Genomic DNA, 23,133 nt, shown 5'->3' with positions numbered 1-23,133 from the left:
TAACCCCATGCTTTCCTAATTAGTGCAGTGAGTGAGGAGTTGGACAGGTTGTCATAGTTTTTGTTGGATGCATTGCCATACCATGATGGCGCTTCAGTGCTTCAGGGGGAGAAGAATGTTTGATTTACTTTCTCATTCAAAAGAGTATAAAATTTATGGCAATAGCATTGCGTAGATCAGAGATGTGTGTAAGGACATGTCTTAGTTACTGTTGTTTTCTTCCATAGACTTTATTCCTCTTTTTAATTGCTTTAGGAACAAAAGGAACAGTAAGGGTTGTTTGGATGTAGATACGGTGGCTTATCTTAGCCCTGACCAACACAAACATTTGAAGAGTAAATTAAAAAAAAACTTTCCATATCTGTAGCTCTTGTTTAGATCCCATAGCATTCCTCAAGTGGCAGGCTAGAGCAGTACTCTGTACTGTACAGCATCCTCAGTGATGATTCCCTCCCACCTGGCAGTGATACATTTAAATTTTACCTTCATAACCCTTTCAAACTTTACATGTAATTTTTAAACTTAATTTTTTATATGTAAAAAGTGTATATGCGCCTTTGTTGCAGATGTTTCAAACAAGTATGTTTTTCTTTCTAACATTAAGTGTACTGTGAATTATTTCTGGGATCTCAGCTACATGTTTCATAGTTCTCATCAAAATTTTTGTCAGTGTAAATTTTCATCAGTGTAAATTTTCATGCCATACTCTTTTTGATCAGTCTCTTAGTGGTATAGATTTGGAGCTGCTACACCTCCATCTAGCTGGGTACCTAAATAAACATTTTTGCAAGATTGGATGCAGAACTTTTATTTTATTCAGGGCAGTTTCCATGGTAGATGTGCAGTGGATGACTGGCTTTGAGTTTTCATGAGGCACTGTGTAAGTTTCTGCACTTGTGCTGCAAAGATGTTTTCTATCCTTTTTCATGAGTTTGCATACAGCACAATGAGCAGCAAGTGTTTTCATGGTGATAACTGGCTGGAATTAATTTTATGGCCATCAGTTGTTGCACTTCTTTGGGCAGACACACGGAATGAGAATTCTTATTGATCCTGAAGAGACTTCCACAAGCTTTGGAGGAGTTTCATGGACAATTTTGCTTCACTTTTTTTGTAGTTTGAAGGCTCTGAACTTTCTTTTGTTTGCAAGAACTCTTGCGTTACAGTAGTCTGCATACGCCAAACCCAAAGGAGTATGCTCCTTCATTATTAGTGAATTTTACTCAGTGCTCCCAGTATTTGGAAACATCGGGCAAGGCTGAACACACAGCAGATTTGAAGATTGCGGGGGTTTTGGCAGTTTTTTCTCTTATTTGCAAAGTGTGAATGTGCACTATAATTTATGTCACTTTTAAGTTGATTTAATTTTGCCCTTTCTCTGGTGATTTTTGCTTGATACAGGGACACAGTGACATTGTTACAAAGAGATTTGATGCTTACCTTCTCCTTATAGTCTTTGTTTTCTTTTGAATAGGCAAATAAAATATATTTTTCTTTGGCTTTTGTGATCTGTAATAAAAGACTGAATGTTTGTGTTGGATCCTCTGTATCCTACAGCACCTTTTAATAATATTACCTCGAAAATGTTAAAACATTATGGCAATCCTGCATAATTTATCTCTACCTTTACGTGGTGCTTGTTAGTGGGCATAATCTGCAAATCCTGTCAAGCTGTTAATACCAGGCATTCTTTGTCCAGACTTACTGTACCAATAATAGGAACAGATGGTTCAGGGCTGCCTTAATCATCATTTTGTACCCTCCCTCACCTCAAAAATGCATTATTTATATATGTAATTAATTCATTGTGGCTAGTGGCAGAAGAACAGGGCTTAGGTGCTTGTCATTACCACACTAAAATTCATTCTCTGTGCTGTGCCTCCTGATAAATTCTGTGTTTCTTTGCTATTAATTATTTCCTGAGACCTTTCATAATTCCTTTCCACTTGCATTTAAAGCAAATTCTTTTAAAAGTAGCTTAAAAAAAAGAAAGTATTAAATGCATTCATTGGCAACTCTTCTGTGAGGGAGATTTTGCATTCCTACGTCAAAGGGATATGTTGAGGGTGCCTGAAGAGATACAAGTTGTATCTTCTCTCTGGCACAATTGCATTTGTGCTGCATGGAACCACATTCAGAATTTTAGGTGAAGATTGCACATGGAGTCACAAGCTCTTTGTACTTACTTGTTTCTGTGAATTAGGGTTGTACTGTATGTCACTTACTGAATAAAGCTTGGCCAGTTTTTAAATACTGTCATTCTTCTTCTTTTTAATGCTTTTGGGGAAATTGATGAACAAGTTAAATGAAGGTCTGCAGTTTCTTGTGTGGCTGTTTACCAAAAACAGGTTTGCAGGAATTCCATTTTTTTCTCGAAGAAATTGGTGGAGTTGATGGTGGAGGTGGCCTTTGGTGGTGGAATTGTTTGTACCTTCTCTTCAACTTCTCTTACATTCTTTGTAGTTTCTCAAATTGTAGCTTCTCTTAATTTTCTGTTCTCAAAAGTGAGCTTTAAACTTTGGTTCCTAAAATTTTCGTTGTATGATAAAAACAAACTGTATTGATACATGTAGGTTTTAGTGATCCAATGACATTGCATACTAAGATAAAAGTTTTTAAAAAAAGAAATTTAAAAACTGTCCCTTTTTTTGGATAACAACAGGATGAAAGCAAAAGCATAAAAACCGTCCTGTGCAAAATCTTACATCTGAAGGCATCAGCTTTTAGAAGGAGCTAAGCATTTATTCCACATTTAACATTCCATTTTGGAATGGTTCCAGTGGTAAATGGTCTGTGTCAGTCTCTTAGCAGAGGACAACACTTGTTTTAATGATTTCACTTCTACCATTTTCTTACAGTTTTAATGCCATCTCCCTCATTTTTACTGTCCTTTTGAATGATAGTGCCTGGAAGATGACTCCTAGTGTTCTTAATGAAGATAAATATTTGTTTCATTTTTCGAAACATCTTAAGAGTAATGCTTTCACTGTACCCTGAAACTGCTGAATATATTAGGATAGTATTTGGTTTTAGTTGTATTTATTAATTGGATTGCCAGTTAATGTCGTTTCTGTTAAAAAAATTCGCTGTTCCATCTTCTGGACTGAAGTTAATGTAGAAGTTTTTCTGGAAAACAGACTTCAGCTACTTCTGTATCTGCATGAGTATGTGTACTAGTTTGAAAACAAACCAGTGGGAGGCACCAAGTCAGAATAACAATTTAATGGGGAAGTTAAAGAAAAGGAAAGAAAAAAAAACTAAAAGAAAACACTGGTTCAAACTGACAGAGTCAAGATACAACCTGAGTCCCTGTTGTGGGTGGTGGTAGCAGTCTGGTAGAATGGTGGCTGCAGTCCTCTGAAGCGGTGATCCTGTAGAAAAGAGGGTCTGCTCTTCCTCAGAAGGTCCAGTGGTGACTGTGTAGCTCCTGTCCTCTGGAAATCCAGTGGAAAGGGTTGTCTCTGGTGTTCAGCCTCAGCTTATATCCACGCTGCGATGCTTGGTTCCTCCCTCTGGGTGGAGCATCTCACAATGGAGTAATGAGTCATGAGGCCAGGTGTTGATTAGGCTCATTAACAGATGATAGTCCAGAGGGAGTTATCTCTGAGTCATGCAGCAGGACAATGATGGGCAATTAACAGAAAGATAGTCTGGGGGGAGGAGGCAAGGAATCACTGCCCCACCTGATTTCAACGCCTGATGGGGATGGTAATAGAATACACTGCAACCCAGGACAGTATGGAAGCAAAAAAATCTCCATTGCAATTTTATTTAAATGCCTTAGTTCTCTGTTCTTCTCTTTTAGTGGATAAAATGTCACTTTTCATGATGAAGAATGCTGACCTCTCTTCAGTGTTTCTTCAAATGAATAGAAACCCTGGCCTGCTGCTCAGTTGTAACAGTAGTTGAGTAATAGTGTTAGTTTTTATTGATTTTTCAGTACTTAAAGGCTTTTCATTGCTTCAGCCTCAAGTGTATTTCAAAGTAGTAATTGGCCTAAGTATCTCAAAGGCGTGCTCAACTGATCTCAGGGATGGGGAAAACAGTTTTGTGTCGGGATTGACAAAAGTGCTAATCCTAAATACAAAAAAAAAAGGACTTGAATTATTTCTGTGCACTGTGCTAGTGACATAGGTTTTGAGTTCTCAGTTTTTTGGCTTTTACTTCTGATGACGTCCAGAGGAAAGTCCCAGAGGAGACTTTCTGGTGGCTTTCTAGCTTACTAAAGCTTGAGTCAGGCTATGGAAGGATTCTTTTTTTTTTAATATATAATTTTGAAAACTTAGCTGTACCAGACATAGCAGAGGAAATGCAGCATTTCTCACTTTTTGGGTTGGATCTTGTTAGGTGCCATAAATATTTTTAGATTAATTTGCTGATAAGCATCTGTGCTTTCTTCAAATGTATTTTTTTGTAAATAGTATTTACAACCCAGCATTTATTAACACATATTATTGTAAAATCTTTTAAATTTAATCCTCAATTTTTACCATTCATATGCTGTCTTGATACTGTCTTTTGTTTATATATGAGTCTAGTAGTTGGAATTTACTGACTGTTACTTTTAGAGCTAGTATTATAAAATTGTTCCTGACATTCATTTATGACTTTTTTTGCTTTCTTATCTGCCTACTCTTTTCTTGAGGATAAAATACGAAATGGTCAATTCTGACTGCTGACATCTTTGTAAATAATGTGGTGTTTCTGTAGTCTCCTAGATATTTAACTAAATTCCATGATGTTTAGTTACACTTAGGAAATTGATCTTAGTGTTACAGCCCTTTGCAAGATACTGTAGAACCTGAGATTTTTTTCTTACTGTTGCTAAACAAATCAAATTCCATTTGATATCAGTAACTTAAAGCAGGACAGTTTTGCCTCCTGGTCCTCCCATATTATTCTTTCTGGATTTATTTTTGTTTGTCAGTGATACCAGTGCAATCTTCCTAGTGTCCATCTCATCTGCTCAGTGACTAAAGCAGGGTTAATCCAACAATGCAATGAAAAGCCTGAGGGGAATGGGAAAGTCCTTGGGAATTTGTATCTGCCTTCTAAGTAGATTGTAATTCTAACTTGCCATGTCAGTTACTCTGTGGGACAAGTCATACAGTGTAGGTCGTTTGTTTCACCTGTTGTCTCCATAATTATATTTTCTCACCACAAACCCTGAATCTCAACTTTTCTGTAAATGAAGAAGTTGAGACCACAGACAGTGTCATCATTAGAACATTCCAGGTAACTTAAAAACTGGTAACTGCGTTAGACTCGTATAGAATTTTACAGACCAATTAAGTCCCCCCCCCCCCCCCCATCTATTTTATGAAAACAAGCAACTGGAAAGGCAGGGATTAACATTATTGCCTCTATGTGTGGCCAGATAGTTTTCATGGATATCACTTGAGTGATCCTGTACAGCCTCTTGCCTCTCAGGAAAGAAGCTGGGATTCGTAAACTGCTCTGCATGCAGAATGAGATTACTTTTGAAGTGTCTCCATGCCTTTATAGCCTGGTTATATTAGACTGTAGCCTGTTATTTTAGCCTTTTTTTCTTGCTCAGAGATGCTGAACTTCATCTTTTGCTGAAAAGAGCTATTTATATTGTAATATGCCTCTTAATTCAGTCCTTTCTTCTGAAAGCTTACTGTTAACTGTAAAAAGGTAAAATGTATTCTTCCAGGAGTAACTAGCCAGGTTTGTTGTCAGTAACCTGGAGTTTAGTAGCCGAAGAGCATATAGTCAGATGCCAGGTAGTTGTATTGATTAGTGGTCAGACTCAGCGTGGGAGTTCCTTGAATCCTGGACAGATGCTGAGCAGCCCACACTGGGCTTGAAGAGCTTTCATGTGTAGCAAGGCCAGAGGCAAGGTAGGTGTGTATTTTTCTTCTAACAGTAGTGGAAAGGGTTATCTCATCCATCTGTGCAGTTCATGAATGTTCTTTTGGATGAAAACTCTTTAAAATCCAGGAGCATTTCCCTATGGAGCGTTTTCAATTGCCTTGTATGTTTCCTCCTGCTTGTCTTTTAACCTTGCTTTGGAAGGCCACTTTTCCAAAACTGTTTTCAGTTTACTCTTTTTCATTTTAATTACTCTCACAAATTGCTGTTTCTTTATACTGTCTGTGTTCTGAATATGTAGTTCAATTCTTAACGTGAGTTCAGTGTATTCTGCAGATGACTTTTTGTCTCTAGACTCTTAGAGAAGACATAGGAGGTATCTTCTTTCTGACAGTTTATCAATAAATACAAAAATATTTATTTACTTATAAAGGGGAGAAATGTGATACTGTTATACATTTTTTTCTGTACATCTGTGTGCAAGGTCTTAATTACCCAACTAGAAAATGTACTGATATCTTCTTAAGCCATCTGTTTTTCCAATATCATTGCAAGTCAGTTTCCTTTCCACTTTTCAGTTTAGTGTCATGTTCTTACCAAGCCTGCCGATAAATGAGATTTAGGATTAAAATTTTGAAACTTCCAAGTTTTTATTTGTATAATTTGACTTAATAAATAAATTAAAAAATCTTCCATGCTGCTGATGCTGAACATGGTTTCAATAAGCATGTACTTTAGTATATAATTCTAAATGGAAGTTTTATTGAAAGTCTTTTGAGAAACCACAAGATGTGATTAATTCATGCTGTGTAAAATAAAAATCCTCAGTCTTTGAGTCTGAATTGGTATGAGGATACTAGGAAGTACAGATCCTTAAATTTTGAATCTGTATTTTTACTGTATGCTAATCATAGATACTTCTAATTTTCAGAGGTATGTGTTGGAAAAATGTTTTTGTCAAATATTAGTTTCCAACTTTCTTAATGAATGGCAATTATTTATATGGTTATAGGGACAGCATCTTAGTGCATCTCAACCCTAAAAATATTGATGGATTTTTGAAAAGGAAAATTCTGGGGGTTTAGACAAAATTGGTGATTGTCACTTGGTTACTGTAATACAATCTTGTTTACTAACCTATTTCAACACAATGGCAGTAATTGTTTCATCTTTCCTTTCGTGGACAAGTGTCATAAAATCTCCTGATTTTAGGTGCAAGTAACGTAGTTTTTTGCTTCTTACTTTCACAAGATGTTTCCTCCAGTATGGTTTTGTTTCAGTCCATGGAAAACAAGCATTTCCTGTGATTGTTGCCTCAACTACTGTGCCATTATTAAAAAATAAGGAGGGCAACTTGTGAGAGTGTTTAAGAATCTTGTAACTGTGCTTAGAGTATGCAGGGTAGGAAAAATTTTTTAGGGTATGAACCTGCAAATCACAGGTATTGTAAAGTAGCTTTTTTTCTCTGATATGAAAGGGAGAAACTAGCTTGGGAAAGGGATGAAGGAGAAGCAGGAAAGGAAATAGATTCTTACAGGAAGTTGCAACTAATAGAATTCTTCACTGTGAATCACACTCTAGCTTATTTCCTGGTAAAGCACCCATTCTTTCAAAAACCTGTATTTAACATTTGGTTACAAAAGTGGGATGTTCTCTGAAAATGTGGAGGTAAATGCATTCTCTTGCTTGTTTTAGAATACTTTGTCCTGCTTAGAAAATAAATTCTTTCATCTTTGAGAGAGTTTTGTCTGATCTTGATGCAAGAGTAAATGCTGAATTGCATCATCTGTTAAGGGGTAGAAGGAGTTGTTGTGGTATAGCAAATGTACTGTGAAACAGTGTCTCTGGTAGGTGACTGAAGGGTGCTTTAGTCTGTGGATAGTGAATAGAATAATTTATCTGGACAACTGTTAATTCAGTCTTTATTTTTCTTATAGTCACTTTTTCTTCCAAAATTCAGAATTTAACTAGGCATTCTGTGAGGCACAGACTGAAAAAGTTTGATGTAAATGAGTGTTTTGTAAGGCCAGCATTCTGCCTTATCTAAGCTATTGCTTAGTTGATTCTTCTTTAGCCTTTAAATTAATGATGAATTACTATCTTGTAGTAATGACAATTGGAGCATTTTGCAGTTTCTTTAAAACAGAGAGAATATTTCCCTTCATTTTATAGCCTCTGCAGTCACAATTGCATAACTTCTAAAAGTGGAGGGTGGCCTGGTATGAAGGCAAAAAAGGTATTACTATCTTTAACTTAATTTCTTAGCTTTCTGGTACATGAGTACTATAGGTTATCTGTCATACTCCATACTCTGGTAAATCCTCTCCTCTGAGGAATGTCACTGTATGTCTCTTTGCCTGTCTCTGTTTTAACCGAGTGAGTGATATTGTCCAATAGTATTGTCAAAATGTTTTTGAATGGCATTGATGAAAATGGGACACTAATTGTTATTTACTGTGCTGTAAATTGGTAAAGCTCTGCTAAGCAAAGGATGCTTTAGTAACTAAAGCCTTAAGAAGTCTTGGTTATTTTTGGAGACGTGTATCTGGAAATTATGTAGCTAGATATAAATGTGCAGTATTTGTATAATTGTGCATGTTTATAAAGAAGTGGCGGCCTAATTTCTAAACTGGTTGATTTTGTTTGCTTTAGATAAACACATGGTAATATTACCCTTATGTATGGTGACAATCAGATTCTTTGATTTTTGTCTTTTAGTGAGTCTTAAAACATGTAAAATAAATCCTGTGGTTCTAGCTGTAGTATTTCTAATTATTTTTTTTTAATTCTGCTCTTCTTCAACAGGAAGGAACTGGAAACATTCAAAGGTAAATTCTATTTTTATTTTCTACCTAAATATTTGTAAGGATTACAGTCATTTGTGTTTTGTGTGAAACTGAGAAGGAACTGTTGTCCTTCTACATTTGACAATGTTAATTTTATGTTGACCCAGCAGGCTGTTTATTTTTCATTTTACCTGTTCTTGCTGCTGTTTTCTTTGGGAGAGTCCTAAGTGTGGGGAGAACACAGTTATTTTGTTGTCTTATCTAGGTTTCAGAGATTCCCTTGTCTAATTCAAGCCTTTCCCTTGGTGTTCAATTTTTGAAGTTTAGGGCTTTGTCTTCAACTGGTTGATGTCTTTTCTGGCATGGATATAATTTTGGCACATGTTGTAGGCTGTTACATGTTAGATTTTTGTCTAGCTGTTTCTAGGGAATTTTCACAGTATTATGCTATCAGACAAATTTAATTTTTGTAGCTCAACTTGTTGGACATACTCGATGATATATACAAATATTTGTCCAATATATGATGTAATGGCTGGAAACTCTGTCGTGTATTATTGCTTTGTCTGTGGTACATAGATGGAACACAATCCCATTTTCAGTAAATCCTAAACTGGGGCTTACTCTGCCTTCTGATGTTAATGTTTGATCAGCTTGAGAATTGCTATTGTCTTTTCCTTTGGATAGAACGTGGGTTTGTGACTAGTATTTATGAGAATGAAGTCAGGTGCATTGACTTATGTCAATCAATTGTCTCTTGAAATTGAAAGCAGGGATGGAAATTTCTATCAGCTGCATTCCTTTGCCTTTTCAGTTCATTACTATCTCATCTTTATGTGATGCTACAAAAGAAAAATAACAGTTACAGTAACAGATAAGCAACACAGATTATGTAAAATGTCACTTTTTCTGTAACTTGCCAAACCAACCCTTTTGTTGATTGATTTGACAGCTTTCAGCATAGAGCAACTCAATATAAAATGGAACATAATGCCAGGCTCCTTCTGATCCAAAGCAAGGCAGCTGCTTTGTAGTATCTGGTGCTTGTGAGAACTGTGAATCCTGTTTTTTTGTTTGTATTGATTAGGTGTTTTAAATGAGTTTCTGGAAGCCAGGAGAGTGGTTTCCAAAGTAATTTCTCTTTTGGCCTCTTGTTATTTTAATAGAGACTTTAACATTATTTGACAGTAAGTATTTTACAGAGGCAATTATTTTGATGGAAGAGGAATGTGCTAGCTGTGTGTTGACCTTGAAATTTATACCAAACTAAGCAACAGGTTCTGTAATGGGTACAGATTTCCAATACTGGTTATGAAAGACTTGTCTTGGTAGCCAAGAGAAGGCTGGATAAGCCTAGAGGGATGAATCTTGGAAAATGGATATTAAACATCTGTCAGCCTAATTTGTGTGGGTTTTGTACAGTGAACTGGTGATAAGCTTGTACCTGACAGAAGAGAGGAGAGTAATAGCTAAGAAAATTTCAAGAATGGTCTTGTCAAGCAAGTCTAATTTCTTTCTAGAAGATGACAAGAAGAAGGTTTAAAATAAACAACAGATTCAGTGTTTTGATTTTGGCAACAACTTTCACTGTTTTGCCTGACATTTCCCAGGAAATTGGGATTAAACTACTAAAAATCCAGGTGCACAATTGATTGAAAATACATGCTTGGAGGAAATGTTCTTCGGTTTCTGACTTACTAAGTTGTTCGCTCTCAGATCTTGGAATTTTTGTTGTCAACCTAGATTGTGAAGTAGAGGTATTCATTACATTGGCTTCATTCGGTCTTTTTCTGGCCTTTTGCACCTTACATTAATATCTGAGTATCTGCCGTATCTTTCATCAGCTGCCTGGAAGTAGGGAGAGTAGGAGATTCCTTGTTGTGAAGGATTCATTACATAATGGCAGATGTTTTGATTCTAGGGCAGCTTTGCCTGATCTAACTTGGGGCTCCTATTTGAGTTTCCTGTTTAGAGCTGCTTCTGGGGCTCGCTAGATTTTGGCAAAAATGATCTGTCACTTGGTTGGCTTTAGTTCCGGTTGATGAAGCACACTGAGATAACTCGGTGGATGTCTGTAGGAATCCTGTCACAGAGGAAGGAAAAGGCAGAAGCAAGGGCAGGCAGTGTGTCCTAAGCTGATAGCCTAACACTGTAATCTAAAAAGCAAAAAAGCCAGGAAAAGTTGTTTCCAACTGAAACATGTTAAGTAGTTGAGTAGATGGTTCTTTTCATTTTAATATTGCAAGTATAGACTACAGCCTCAACTGATTTATCTTTGCATGACTGTCCAGAGTGAAATGTCCTCATCAACATTCTGTTCATGAAATACCCAGCGCAGGGTCTAGGACAGAACAACTGTTTAAAATACCTTCATATACACTTGCATCTTTTAGTGCATTTGCACTTGAAATCATTGTACATTAAAATCTGTTTCAATGGAAAAACCCGAAATGCCATTTTTTTAATAGTAACTTGTTATTTGTGAATTTGAATACCATATGCTAAAAAGTAATCGCTTCCAGGATGTAAGGATGGTAAATGTCTTGCATAAAAATATCTTTCGTAAAGATACAAGATCATTCTATCTGAATATGCAGGACTTAAAGTACCACAAAAAAATTCCTTTAATATGTTTGCTAGAACGGTTAAAAGAGAGTTGTATGCACTTTTTTCAGTATCCAAATACAACTCTCTTGTTCACCAGTGCTGAGTTCTTATGCCTTGCTCAGGATAGAAAGTAAGTTTTACTGGAATTAAGATACTGGCCTAGTCTGAGGTTCAAAATAGCACAGCACTAGAAACTTGAATTCAGTGGTGCATCCCATCAGCTGCACAATGAATACAGAAAAAAATGTGAATTATATGTTCGTGCTGACCCTGAGAGTGCAGCTGTGACTCACAAGGCCTCTGGGTAGCTTCACAGACCTCTCAGCTCTGTTTTAAAAACTTTACTTCCCTGGAGTTTTGTGGATGTGTAAATACAAATACATACACAGGTGTAGTCTGTAAATTTGTGAAATCTTCAAATGTCTGTTACCTTAAAAACATTGCTAGGGCCCTTGTATATACCTAGTATTTACTTATTTTAATACTGAAACAAAATCTGCCTTCACACAACCAAGAAGCAGAATTGTTTCTGCTTTCATTTACAACTTCTTGCTGTGTGTACCAAGGTACAAAGTAGTAATTCATTGACCTTCTAAATATATTCTTTGAAGACACCAGGTGTCATCCAGAAGGGGCCCTAACAAGGAATGTCTGTATGCCTGTTTGCAGCATTGGAAAGTTTCGAGAATCCACTAACTCTCTTGCTTGTTACTACCTTTAAGGAGCATGAAATAAGAGTGTAATACTACTTTAAGAAATTATGAATTATTTTTGTATTTGTCAATGTTTTAGTATTTGTTCCTGCCATTTTCATGTTGGTATTGCAGATTGTACTCTATTTCATTGTAAGGAATAGATTTTACTAGTCTTCCTTTTGCTTTAAGACTTACTTTTACAGGGCCAGATATTCTCCTTTTGTTGTTTGCTGCACCCACAGTGTGCAGGGGCAGGACAAACCTTTCCAGTCTCTCTTCTTTCAACCACAAGGGTTTTCTATTACAGAGTAATTGAAATTGATTATTACTTAATAATCTGTGATGCTGAGAAAGTGATGGTTATAAGCTTTCCTGCTTCTTTGTGTTAAATATCTCTCCCTGAAGAAGGCAGGGAATGAGTGTGTGGTGTCTTTGTTGACACTGCTGCAGCACTGGCATTTGTGTACCTGAAGTGTGAGTGTGAACCAGGACAGAACATCTCAAAGGTTGCCCAGTTCCTTATCTTTTTTTAGTACTTTATCATTCAGAGGTCTTTGCTGTAAAAGATGATGGATTTATGAATGGAAACATTGGTATGCCATATGGAGTAGCCTGCAAGTTTGTTCCTAGCATGCACCAATTTCAGTCTTTGGAGAAGTGCTTGTTGGAGCTGGCTTATGCTCTGTGCTGTCCTGTCTTGGCCGAGACTCATAAACATGCAAAAAAAAGAAAAGTGTTCTGTTCTGAATCTTGGCAATTTCTTGCAATACTAGAGTTAATTTTAGTTGATATTTTTGTGTGGTTTTGATTTCAGTGTTTGATGGGTTGTGCTCTTGCATGGTTTAGAAAGGGTGTGTATCATTTTCATTTTACAGCTGAGAAACTGGAAATTAGATAGCACATACATGGTTATTTGCTCCTGATACTTGAAACCTGGTGCATTTATGACTGAACAGAGATTTCAAATCATTCCATCATTCTTCTAGGCACATGGTACCATTTCTTAATTTATTTTTTTTTTCCTTTTTGAGTTAACATTTCTTTAGCTCCAGAGCAGCCAGGATTGTGTAGTAAATAGTTACAGAATACTGTTAATCTCATTAGAAGATGGAAGAGTGGAGCAGATAATGAGGTAGGTAATCAGCTGTGAGAGAGTAGGGGGGAAAAAAAAGTTTTAAAAGTAATAGAATTGCACAATGCATATGTTATTACATATGCTGTTGAGTTTACTTCAGAAATAGAAGTTCACTTCTAATTTATCCAAATGGGAACTGTATACATGATAGATTTTTAAATTGTTTATACAAGTCCCTTTCTATTAAAAGTTTAGGATGCAATGTTCTGAGTTCATTTCTGGAAAGAAAACTAAAGCACTAGAGGCTGTTTAGAGATCAGCAACACAGCACTTTTGGACAATGAAAGGTGGCAGCAAATTTGCAAGGGCAAATACGCACATGGCTTTGGCTACTGAGTCATGCATATTTCTAAGCTTTAACAGGATTAGTTTCATTCAAGCTCAGGGAAACAAGGTCATATGACCATTTTCAGCACTTCTATTTACACTACAACAAAATACGTTTTCAGCCTTTTGAATCAGAGGTCTCTCCCAAACAAGGCCTGATAAGTTTTAAGAGCTTTATCAAAATGTTCCTTGAGAAGGTGACCTGTGAAATAAAGAGGTGTTTTTTCTTGCTTTTGCCATCAAAGTTAAGTCATGGGGTCACATTTGATATGCAGATTTTTTTGTCATCCCTATTCGTGCATATAAGATGCCGCTGTTGAAATTGCAGTTTTCCAGTCCTTTTATCAGGAGCTTAAATATATCTATATCCAAACTTTAATTTTTCCCTCTTCTAAGAGCCCACAATATTTGGAGCAGTCTGTTGACTCCATCTCTTTGTTCTCCACTTTTTAAAATCTACTCACTTCAACAAATAGTATGTCAAACTGATTTTTTTTTTTTTTTCCTTCCAGTCTAGGGATTCTCTTTATCATGCTGTGTTCTGATGGCTGTCAAAACAAAACTCCTTTTTCCTACTCTTCATCTTGCCTTCCAGATGCGTGGGTAATATGCAGTGGAGGTCCTTACAGCTCATGGTTGACAAAGCTCATCCATTCAATGATGTAGCTGCTCTCGAAGTTGAGCTGCAATTTTGAGCACATAATCCTGTATGTTTCTTCTGAGCAAGAGTAAGATGACATTGTGGTAGAAATTCATTCCAGCCACATGGAGTTCGATTACTTTAACATTTCTGTGGTTCAAAACTGCAATATTTAAACCTTGTAGCACAACTCTTACTTTGTCATACCAGAAAACAGCTGGGAAAGAATTGCTTAATTCTTTGTAGTAAAGCTAAAATGGAATTAAAATGTCAGGTTTATATTCAGATTTCAGGGGTTTTCCTCATTATTTTGCTATAAGCTGAAAATGTCCTGATAGAGTTCTGGTTAATACTGTGTTTTACTGGCTTCTTTACCATCCAGGCTGTGGAAGGAGAGCCTTGCAACTTTGGATGTCTTGTGTTGTCTGTGGCAAGAATTGACCAAGACTCTTATATATGATAACCATTCTCTAGGGAACAGAAAGATCTGAGACTTGGGCACTTCTGATCAAACCTTGAGTGAAAGGAAAATAAGTTTAACTCTTGAAGTCTTCCATTTTAGTGTAATTGGGTGAGGCAGATGGAGAAGGAAACAAGATCCTAAAGTGTCCTTATAGCTACCTTGCTTTTGATTTTGCTTTTTACATTTTCAAGTTTGCAGACTCTTGCGTCTGTTAAACTCTTGGGACACATTTTAAAAATTTCTAGGACTGTATCTAACTATTTGTATCTTCTACTTTTGCGTCTTTTTTGCTTTCCTTGAAATAGATATGGCCTTAAAATCAAGCCTTTTAAACAATAGTGGTTTTGTTTTAGAATCCTTTTAAATAGCGTAATTTAAGGAAAGTTCACTCTTGGTCTTTCACTGGTTTCAGCCCTTCCCAGTAAAAAATTGAATCTTTATACATCTGGGCAGATATTACCAACACTGAAATGTATGTGTGATCTTTCAGTTGTGCATTTCTGTAGCCCACGGGTGGATGGTGCAGGGTTGCACATCTGATTCTGTTTGGCCAAGTTATCAAACTTACTGGAATCCTTTGAGAACTTGTCCTATCTATGAATACATACCCAGGAACATTGGAAGTTTTCAGTTTTCTGGGATAATACACCAAAGAAGTTGCTTGTCTCTTGCTGACATTCTAAATGTGACTTCCTTCTGAATTGGCAACACAAACTGAGCATGAGGTGTAATTGAAAATGTATTAGCTGCCTTTGCCAAGGCAGCAAAACATTTGCTGGATTAAGTATTATTATGACTGGGAGTCAAACTACAGTGGATAGTATCTTGTGTATGCATTTATTTTGCAGATGACTGGGAACAAACTTATTATCTAATATGTTAATAAGCATCAAGTCTTCAGGACAGACAGTATTTTCTATACAAGAAATAGAATTTACATTTCAATGGAAGAGGAAAAAAAGGGGAGGTCGGCATATTTCAACGATAGAAACAAAATTATCTACAATTCTACCTTTGATTACTACGTCAGAAAGCCAATTTCCGTTACGCTTTGCCAAAAGGAGGGCTGCACTGTCAACTAACTTAATCATACAATGGTTTGGACTGAAAGGAACTGTAAAGATCGTATAGTTCCAACCCCCCTGCCATGTTGGGGGTGCCACTCACTAGGCTGGGTTGCTCAGAGCCTCATCCAGCCTGGCCTTGAACACTTCTAGGGATGAGGCATCCACAACCTGTCTGGCCAACCTGGGCCAGTTCCTCACCAACCACTGGGTAAAGAATTTCTTCCTAACATCCAATCTAAACCTGCACTCTTTCATTTTAAATCCATTGCCCCTTGTCCTGACATTATCTGCCCATTAAAAAAAAATCCCTCTCTCTCCTTTTTATAAGCCCCCTTAAGACCATAGTGAGGTCTCTCCAGAGCCTTCTCTTCTCCAGGCTGAACAACCCCAGCTCTTAATAATTTGATATGATGAGGAATTATTTTCCTTTTGCTCATTTTTTATTATTATTTAATATTTATTATTATTTATTATTATTTTTATTTTCAACTGGTGAGGTGAAAACAGGTAGTGTCAATACAGCCTTGGGTGGATCTCAGTGATAAAATGGCATTTTGTTTGATTCATTACTAAGGTGGCTATATATTGGAAAAAGACTTGAATTTTCAAAGCTTAAATAGGGAGTAGGATTTCTAAAGGAAGTCTCAAAAGGATGCTATGGAGAGACCAGATTATTTATGGGCAAACTAGATAATCAGATTTCCTTGGAATAAATGGTGTGCTCGTGTAACTTGGCTGATCAAAGATAAGTTTTGATTTTGTCTCTTCTGCCCCAAATCACTTCTGGTTTAATGCTTTAAATGCCTTTTGTTTATTTATTTTTTCATTTTTATTTTTTGGTTTATTGTGTGTTTGACTGTAATATAATTTTTTATGTTGCAGATTCGACAGTGCAGTTTGTAGCCTCCATGCTCAACTAGATTTCAGGATTTTATGTAATGGCTGTCACCTGAAAGTGCTATTCAGAAAATGAATTAATATAACCCATAGAATGCTAACGTTACTAATACTTCTGAAACTTGGTGTTTATCAGGTTTTTTTTTAATGCTAATTCTGACAGGGTAAGAGTGAAGAGCAGGAACGCTTCTTTCTATTAAATTCTGCTTCATCTACATACATTTTCAGAGAATCTTGCGGGGTTTTTTTCATGAGGCACCCATATGCCCTCTCACCTTGTCTTTGCTTTGCATTTTGAGGGGGCTGGTTTATCCTCCCAACAAATTTTAATAGTGATGCATTTATGTAGTTCTCTCTTTCTTTTCCTTGAGTCCTACTCTCTTTGTAATCTAGTATTGCACTACGTCAAAAGCCCTTTCAGAGGTCAGATGTATCACAACAAATTTGGCATCACTGCAGCTTAAAATAAGATGCCTCATGAGTGTGCAGGTGCAGCTCCTGTTGGCTGTGGGGGAAGTTTACCCTGTGCTGGAGTCAGCCTTTGCAGAATCCTGGTTTTGTCAGGAGTAGAGGAGGTCAGGGTGACAAAAGGGATTTTCTTCAGTCATTGCCAGGGTGAATAGCAAACTGTGTAGATAATAGGAAATGATTTCATGGGAACATAAGTCCTGTCATACTCAGTTTATGTAGAAAAGAAAATACTTAAAGGTGTAATATTTTAATTGTCCCTTGCTTAAATGCTTAAATGACTGATGTAGAAAAAAATAGAAGCCTGTTTTGTCTACAGCTCTAACTTGAATTCATCCTTTAATTACCAAAGTCCAGACTGGAGGTGGGATTATCTCATGATTATTATTACTATTCTTTCACATAGATATTTTTGGTGTTATTTTCACCAGTTAAATAAACCTGAGTTTTGTAGGCCAAACATTCTGGGTATTTTTACTTTTAATGATGTCACTTGGAGACGTATTTGTTATATAATTGCCTTTTGCTCCTACTCTGTATTTTGAGAATTGTCACAGAGAAGGTTCTTAAAATGTGATCTTTATAAGTAAAAAAAGGGAATTGCTATGGCTATCCTGGTTTCTGGCACCACTGCACACCCTCCTAAACTGAAGAGGCAACGTGTGCCAGTGTTCCCAATTCTGAGGAATGCCTTACAGGTTTTGAAACATAAATGCACTGTTGTGTAACTGCAGCATCACCAGAGCCAAAGATTCTCAGTCATATGCTGTTGCTGTATTTTTTTTTCTGAACTGCATAACCTTTTTTTTTTTTTTAGTTTTTGATGAAAATGTAGCCTGTATATGTAATACAGAAAAATCAGTTTTCAGTAGAGAATACTCTTCCTAGTTTATTTAAAAATCATATCCAAGGCTTTTAATATTTTATGTGTGAAGTAAGAATAGTATGTAATCTGGCTTGTGGAGTATCTGAGCTAAGCCATGTTAAGGAAAGGCACTTTAAGGGGAGAGCCTTGTGAACATCACCTAATAAAAAAAAAGAATTCAGAACCCTTCTTTGCCTTTTCCCTTGCTCCTGAATCACTTTCAGACGCTTCCAGCTCTCTGCCAGATAAACACATGCTGTAGCTGCATGTCATCAGATTATATCCCGCTGGGAAGATTTCAGTCTCTGCAGCACCCCTTGGATCAGCAGCATGTGGTATCTTCCCAAATACATGCCTGCATTTCTGGTGGAGCCCAGCTGCTGGGAGCTTGTGCTCAGGTTCTGGGGAGGCGCTGAGTTGAAGTATCCATGTGTGTGCTGCTGCATCTGCGTGCGAGGGACCCATCGGAAACTGCCCGTCGCGGTACCACTGCTTTGAAAAAGCAGCCTTCTGGCAAAGGTCTTTGTTCTGCATCAGTGAAGATGCACACCACTGGGGCTGCTTGGTAACTGGAGCTTTCACTTGACCAGTGCTGGGTTTCTTTTTACTTGCTTATTTCTTACTGCCATGTCATCTCCGGGAGGCACTGAGAATACTCAGAAGAATTCATGTAGGTGGAACTTTATTATCATCTTTATTATTTGTCACCTTAACTTGCCAAGCTAATGTAAAATGCAAAATGAAATTTAAGTTAGCTTAATTAATTTCCTCAGTTACCACCATTGCCTGATTTGCAAAGAGTGTGCTGTAAATGGCAGGTTAATTATCGACTTGATTTAGCAAATTTGAATGAAATAGTGACTAAATGTCTATTTTTCCAGGGCTTTTGTTTATTGCTTTGCTTTTGTCTGTCGCTTTGCATTATTGTCAAGGTAATACTAATCAGAATTAGTAAAAGAATTCGAATACACAGATATCTTGTTAGCTAAAATTCAAGCAGGCGTGTCTAAGGGTGGGGTGACACCAGAGGATGAGAGGAGACAGAGAATTATTATCTGAAGATAAAACCACGAATAAAAAAAGAGAGCAGTGAATGTATTAGCATGGATACAGTTATGCTAATTTCCTTTAGATAAATAAAACAATAAGTAAATTCTAATGGTGTATTTTTAATGAAGCAGCTAATGCTATTTACATCCATATAAGCCCCCTGTATCATATGAAACAATGTTTTTAATAATGCACCAGTAACATTTTTATGCTGTTAATTTGTAACTAATGGTGTTTAGAGCTGTGCCCTAATTGAAGTAGGAATAAAATGTAGATTTCTACTCTGATTCTTTTTATATTCTTTTACATAACCACTAGAAGAGTTTTTTTTCTGTTACCATTCACGTGGATTTTTTTTTTTCAGTGGATGTCCAGGACCAAAAGATAAGAGTAAATTGAACTATTTGTTATTTTAATAACCTGTTGGAGCATGCCTTTATCAAGGCTCTACCTATGAGTTGTAATTTTGACCACTAACGTTGATATTCATGTTAAATAATTATGTAAAGTTGAATATTTTGTTCTTAGCAATTCATGTGATATTGGAGAACTCTTTACATTTGTGTTGATTAGAAATAATTAATTTGTAAAAATACTTGCTTTCCATAAGTCTAGTCAGATCAGTTGATTATTTACTTAAAGATGGCAAAATTTACCCTCTGTTCTGCTAAATGGGGTGTGACTACTTTGCACTTAAAATTGTCAGTGTTGCAAGCAATATATATATATATATATATATATATACACACTACTGGAATAATCCATTTTGTATTCTTAACTACTTTGTGCTTATTGACAGAAGTTGTCCCTGTACTTGTTCTTGTTTCCTGAAATTGCAATGGAAACATGGGCAAAGAGTGGCACAGCTGCAAATATTTCTTTTTTTCCTTATTTACCATCATATCTTGGACAGTAGAACAGCTGTTTTTTGTGTAGGGTGGGGGCCACCCTTGGACTTATATAAGGATTAGAATATGAAATTGGAGAATAATTTGAAATACAAGCCTTTACAATATTACTCCAAGTACTTCTGGGAAGAGGTAGCAGAAAGTAGAAGCCTTAGTATGAACATTAATACTATAATAAATAATAAAACTAATAATCAAATACCTCTATGGTATTTGATTATTCTAATTTCTTTTAATCACATTTTAATTTCTAGCTTTGTGACAGAAAAAAAGTAATGCAAAACGTGTATTTTTTGATAATCTCTTTGCTTACCACCCATGTACACTAAGGTTAATGACAAGTTAAAAAATACTCATACACCTACTTTTAAACTCTCTAACAAGACCAGCTGTAGTACTTTTTGGGGTGCTGAAAGACCACATGCTGTAGGCTCTTGCTGCCTGTGACTTTATCTTGATGTAAATGAATTTTTGAACAGACATTATTCTTTATTTTGGCATGCTGCTTCTATTTTATGTTAGAAATGTAACTGTAAGTGCAGACATTTCATCAGTTTGATTTGTAACTAAATAAATGTACAGTAATAGATTATACACTTTTTACGTTTCTCTACATGACACTGTTTCTTTCTGCAGTGGTACTCTAAATATGATACTATTTTGGTTCTTACAGTGTTCAAAAATAGTAGAATTGTTTTAAAAGCTGCAGTAGAAATAATTTATTCCTTCTTTATAGCATGTCCTTACGTAAATCTGAGCCCTGCCTTTCCCAGCAGTGTGTTATTAAACTACTTGTTCTGCTCAGGTTCTAATGATGTGTGTGGATGGCTGAGGTGTGCATGTGAGCATGTAGAAATTCTGAATGCTTCTCTACTCCTTTCAGTAAATGGAACAAAAATGTGGATATTCTGGTAAACTATTTTGCCCATTTTGTTTGAGTGTTAGGAATGTCATGTGAAATTGTATTAAGCCAGTGGAGCTGATGCTGTACAAGCATAAGTCTTCAGTATTGTAGCTACTGTGGCGTCCTTTTCCGGGATGTGTTTGCTTTTGCAGGTAAAATGTTGGATAATAAAAATAAGATATTTAAAATGTGAGCTATTTTAAAAAATCAGTAAAACAGTTTTATATGTACGTAATATTTCTAGATTGTGTATTTCTAACAGAGTATGTGAGCCAAGGCCAAAAGCGGTTAAGAGGCTGTTTTGACTTAACACATTGTTTCATTTTTAATCACTTGGGTTACCCTGTGGATTGGGGTGAAATAAGAATCTTGTGGAGATGTCACTCAGCCCATTTTTTCCTTTTATGTAGAAGGCAGCTAGTGCTATTTTGATGTTGCATAAATGAGACTTGATCAAAACGTAGTTGGCTGTGTCTCATTTTAAATCAAACGGGAATGGTGCCATTTATAGGAATAAGTTTCTGGCTTAATTAGATGATTATGTAATCACTCCAGACCTTGCGTACCAGCGTTTCCATTGGCTCAGGAGGATTTTCCCTTGATCATAATCTTAAATCCTCATAGATTTATTCTCTCTTCTCTGGTTATTGAACATTGAACTGGGAGCCCACGCCTCATAGAGAAGACACACTGAACACCACACAGTTTGTTTTCAGTTATCTTGTGCGTTCACAAGGGTAGGAAATGAAATTGGTGATACTTGATAGGCTCGGGGTTTGCAGGTCACCAGTGATGTGGGAGTTGCAGTTGTGCTGACACAATGTCGAAAGCCTTTATATTAAAGATTTACCTTTATTTTAAAGAGCACCGTTGTCCATGTGGTTTGTCTCAGATGGAGGGTAGTTTTTGTCCCTTGCTGGAGTGCGCAGGGTCTTCCGGAGGGGCCTGCAGCTTCAGCTTCTGTCTGGATATAACTGTGTGACTGGAAAAAGTCTATCCATATTATGGGTTTGGATGACGTATGTATTTTTTCCCTTTTTGCTTGTTGGTACATATTTAGAGGGTTGTGCTGCCAGTCATTTAGTATCTGGTTCTTACTACAACTGAACATGTTTCAGATGCAAAGCTGTAGGAAAGCTGACAGAATAGAAAGCCAAGTCCTTGATTTTCAGCACATTTTGGAAGTCATAATGGGTATGAAAATGTCCACTAGTTGCAGGACGGGAGGAAGTCTGGCGGCGGTACTTCTGTCTCTCTCTCTCTGTCCCTATATGGAGTTCAGGGTGCTTTTCTACCAATGAAGATTTCTCCTGCATATTAGTGATTATTAAGTCTAATGAAATCCATGGAGTGAAAATTAATTAGGTATGTGAAGGAGTTGTGGACTAACTCTAGAACAGAAGAGAAAACAGAAGAGGTTTTATCTAGCACAAACAATAAATAGCAAACCAAAAAGTTCTGCAAGTGACAGGTTATTGAGTGAGAATGATTTAGGAGGAAAACAATCTCAGTTATGAAGTCTCTTTTGAGAAATGAACTATTAGGATTAATTCAATTGTGAACACGGTAAATAACATCCAGGGGTGGATCAATCATGAAATTTCCAGTGGACAGCTGCAAATGAGGTGTTAGAGAAATTATTGAGTTATAAGAAGAGAACTTATTTCACAAGATGCTCGGCGAGCTTGGCCTGCTTGACAGAGCAGGGGACATGGAGACTTCTACACGTAAACATATTGAAGGCGTTAGCATCAGGGAAAAGAGAAATTCCTGAAAGGCCAGGGTGTGTTGAACTAGGGGGAGCTGAGGAGGTTGTTTTGTAGTAATTAGAATGCCTCCAGCTAATTGTTTATTGTGTAAACTGTTCTAGTATTAATTTAGCAAAGAGGCTTTCTTAAATCCTATAAGCATGAAAATACTGTCTGTTTATGTTGTGATACTGCTCAGTTTCTTATTTTGTCTGGCATCAGTTGTTTTCTGCCCTACCACAGTCATCAAGTTACTGGGGAGGAGGAACACAGGAGTTTTGAACAACACATCTGGAGTGCTGTGTCCAGTCTGGGCTGTGCAGTACAAAAAAGACAAGGAGCTCCTGGAGAGAGTCCAGTGGAGGGTCACAAAAATAATTAGAGGTCTGGAGCATCCCTCTTATAAGGAGAGACTGAGGGAGCTGGGCCTGTTTAGTCTGGAGAAGAGAAGACTGAGAGGGGATCTCATTAACACATATGAATATCTCATAGGCAGGTGCCAAGAGGATGGTGCCAGACTCTTTTCAGTGGTCCTGGTGACTAGATGAGGAGCAATGGCCATAAACTAGAACACATGAAGTTCCATCTCAACATGAGGAGGAACTTTACACTGAGAGTGGCAGGGCCCTGAACAGGCTCCCCAGGGAGGTCGTGGAATCTCCCTCTCTGGAGACATTCCAAAACCACCTGGATGTGTTCCTGTGTCCCCTGTTTTAGGTGACCCTGCCTTGGTGAGGG

The 23,133-nt window shown here is 36.9% G+C and overlaps 1 protein-coding gene across 1 annotated transcript in view; it reads left to right on the top strand.

Annotated features, from left to right (window-relative positions):
- The window catches only part of DTNBP1 (dystrobrevin binding protein 1), a 63,420-nt gene that overhangs the window by 19,649 nt on the left and 20,638 nt on the right, over positions 1-23,133 (top strand). The window contains exon 7 of the mRNA XM_082284990.1: positions 8,641-8,663. Coding sequence (XP_082141116.1) covers positions 8,641-8,663 — 23 coding nt within the window. The remainder of the gene's footprint in view (positions 1-8,640; positions 8,664-23,133) is intronic.

Source organism: Coloeus monedula (genome assembly GCF_965178545.1).
Source record: "Coloeus monedula genome assembly, chromosome: 1".
NCBI classification, from domain to species: Eukaryota; Metazoa; Chordata; class Aves; order Passeriformes; family Corvidae; genus Coloeus; species Coloeus monedula.
Note: the sequence above shows the minus strand (reverse complement) of the source record. Positions and strands in the feature narration are given on the sequence as shown.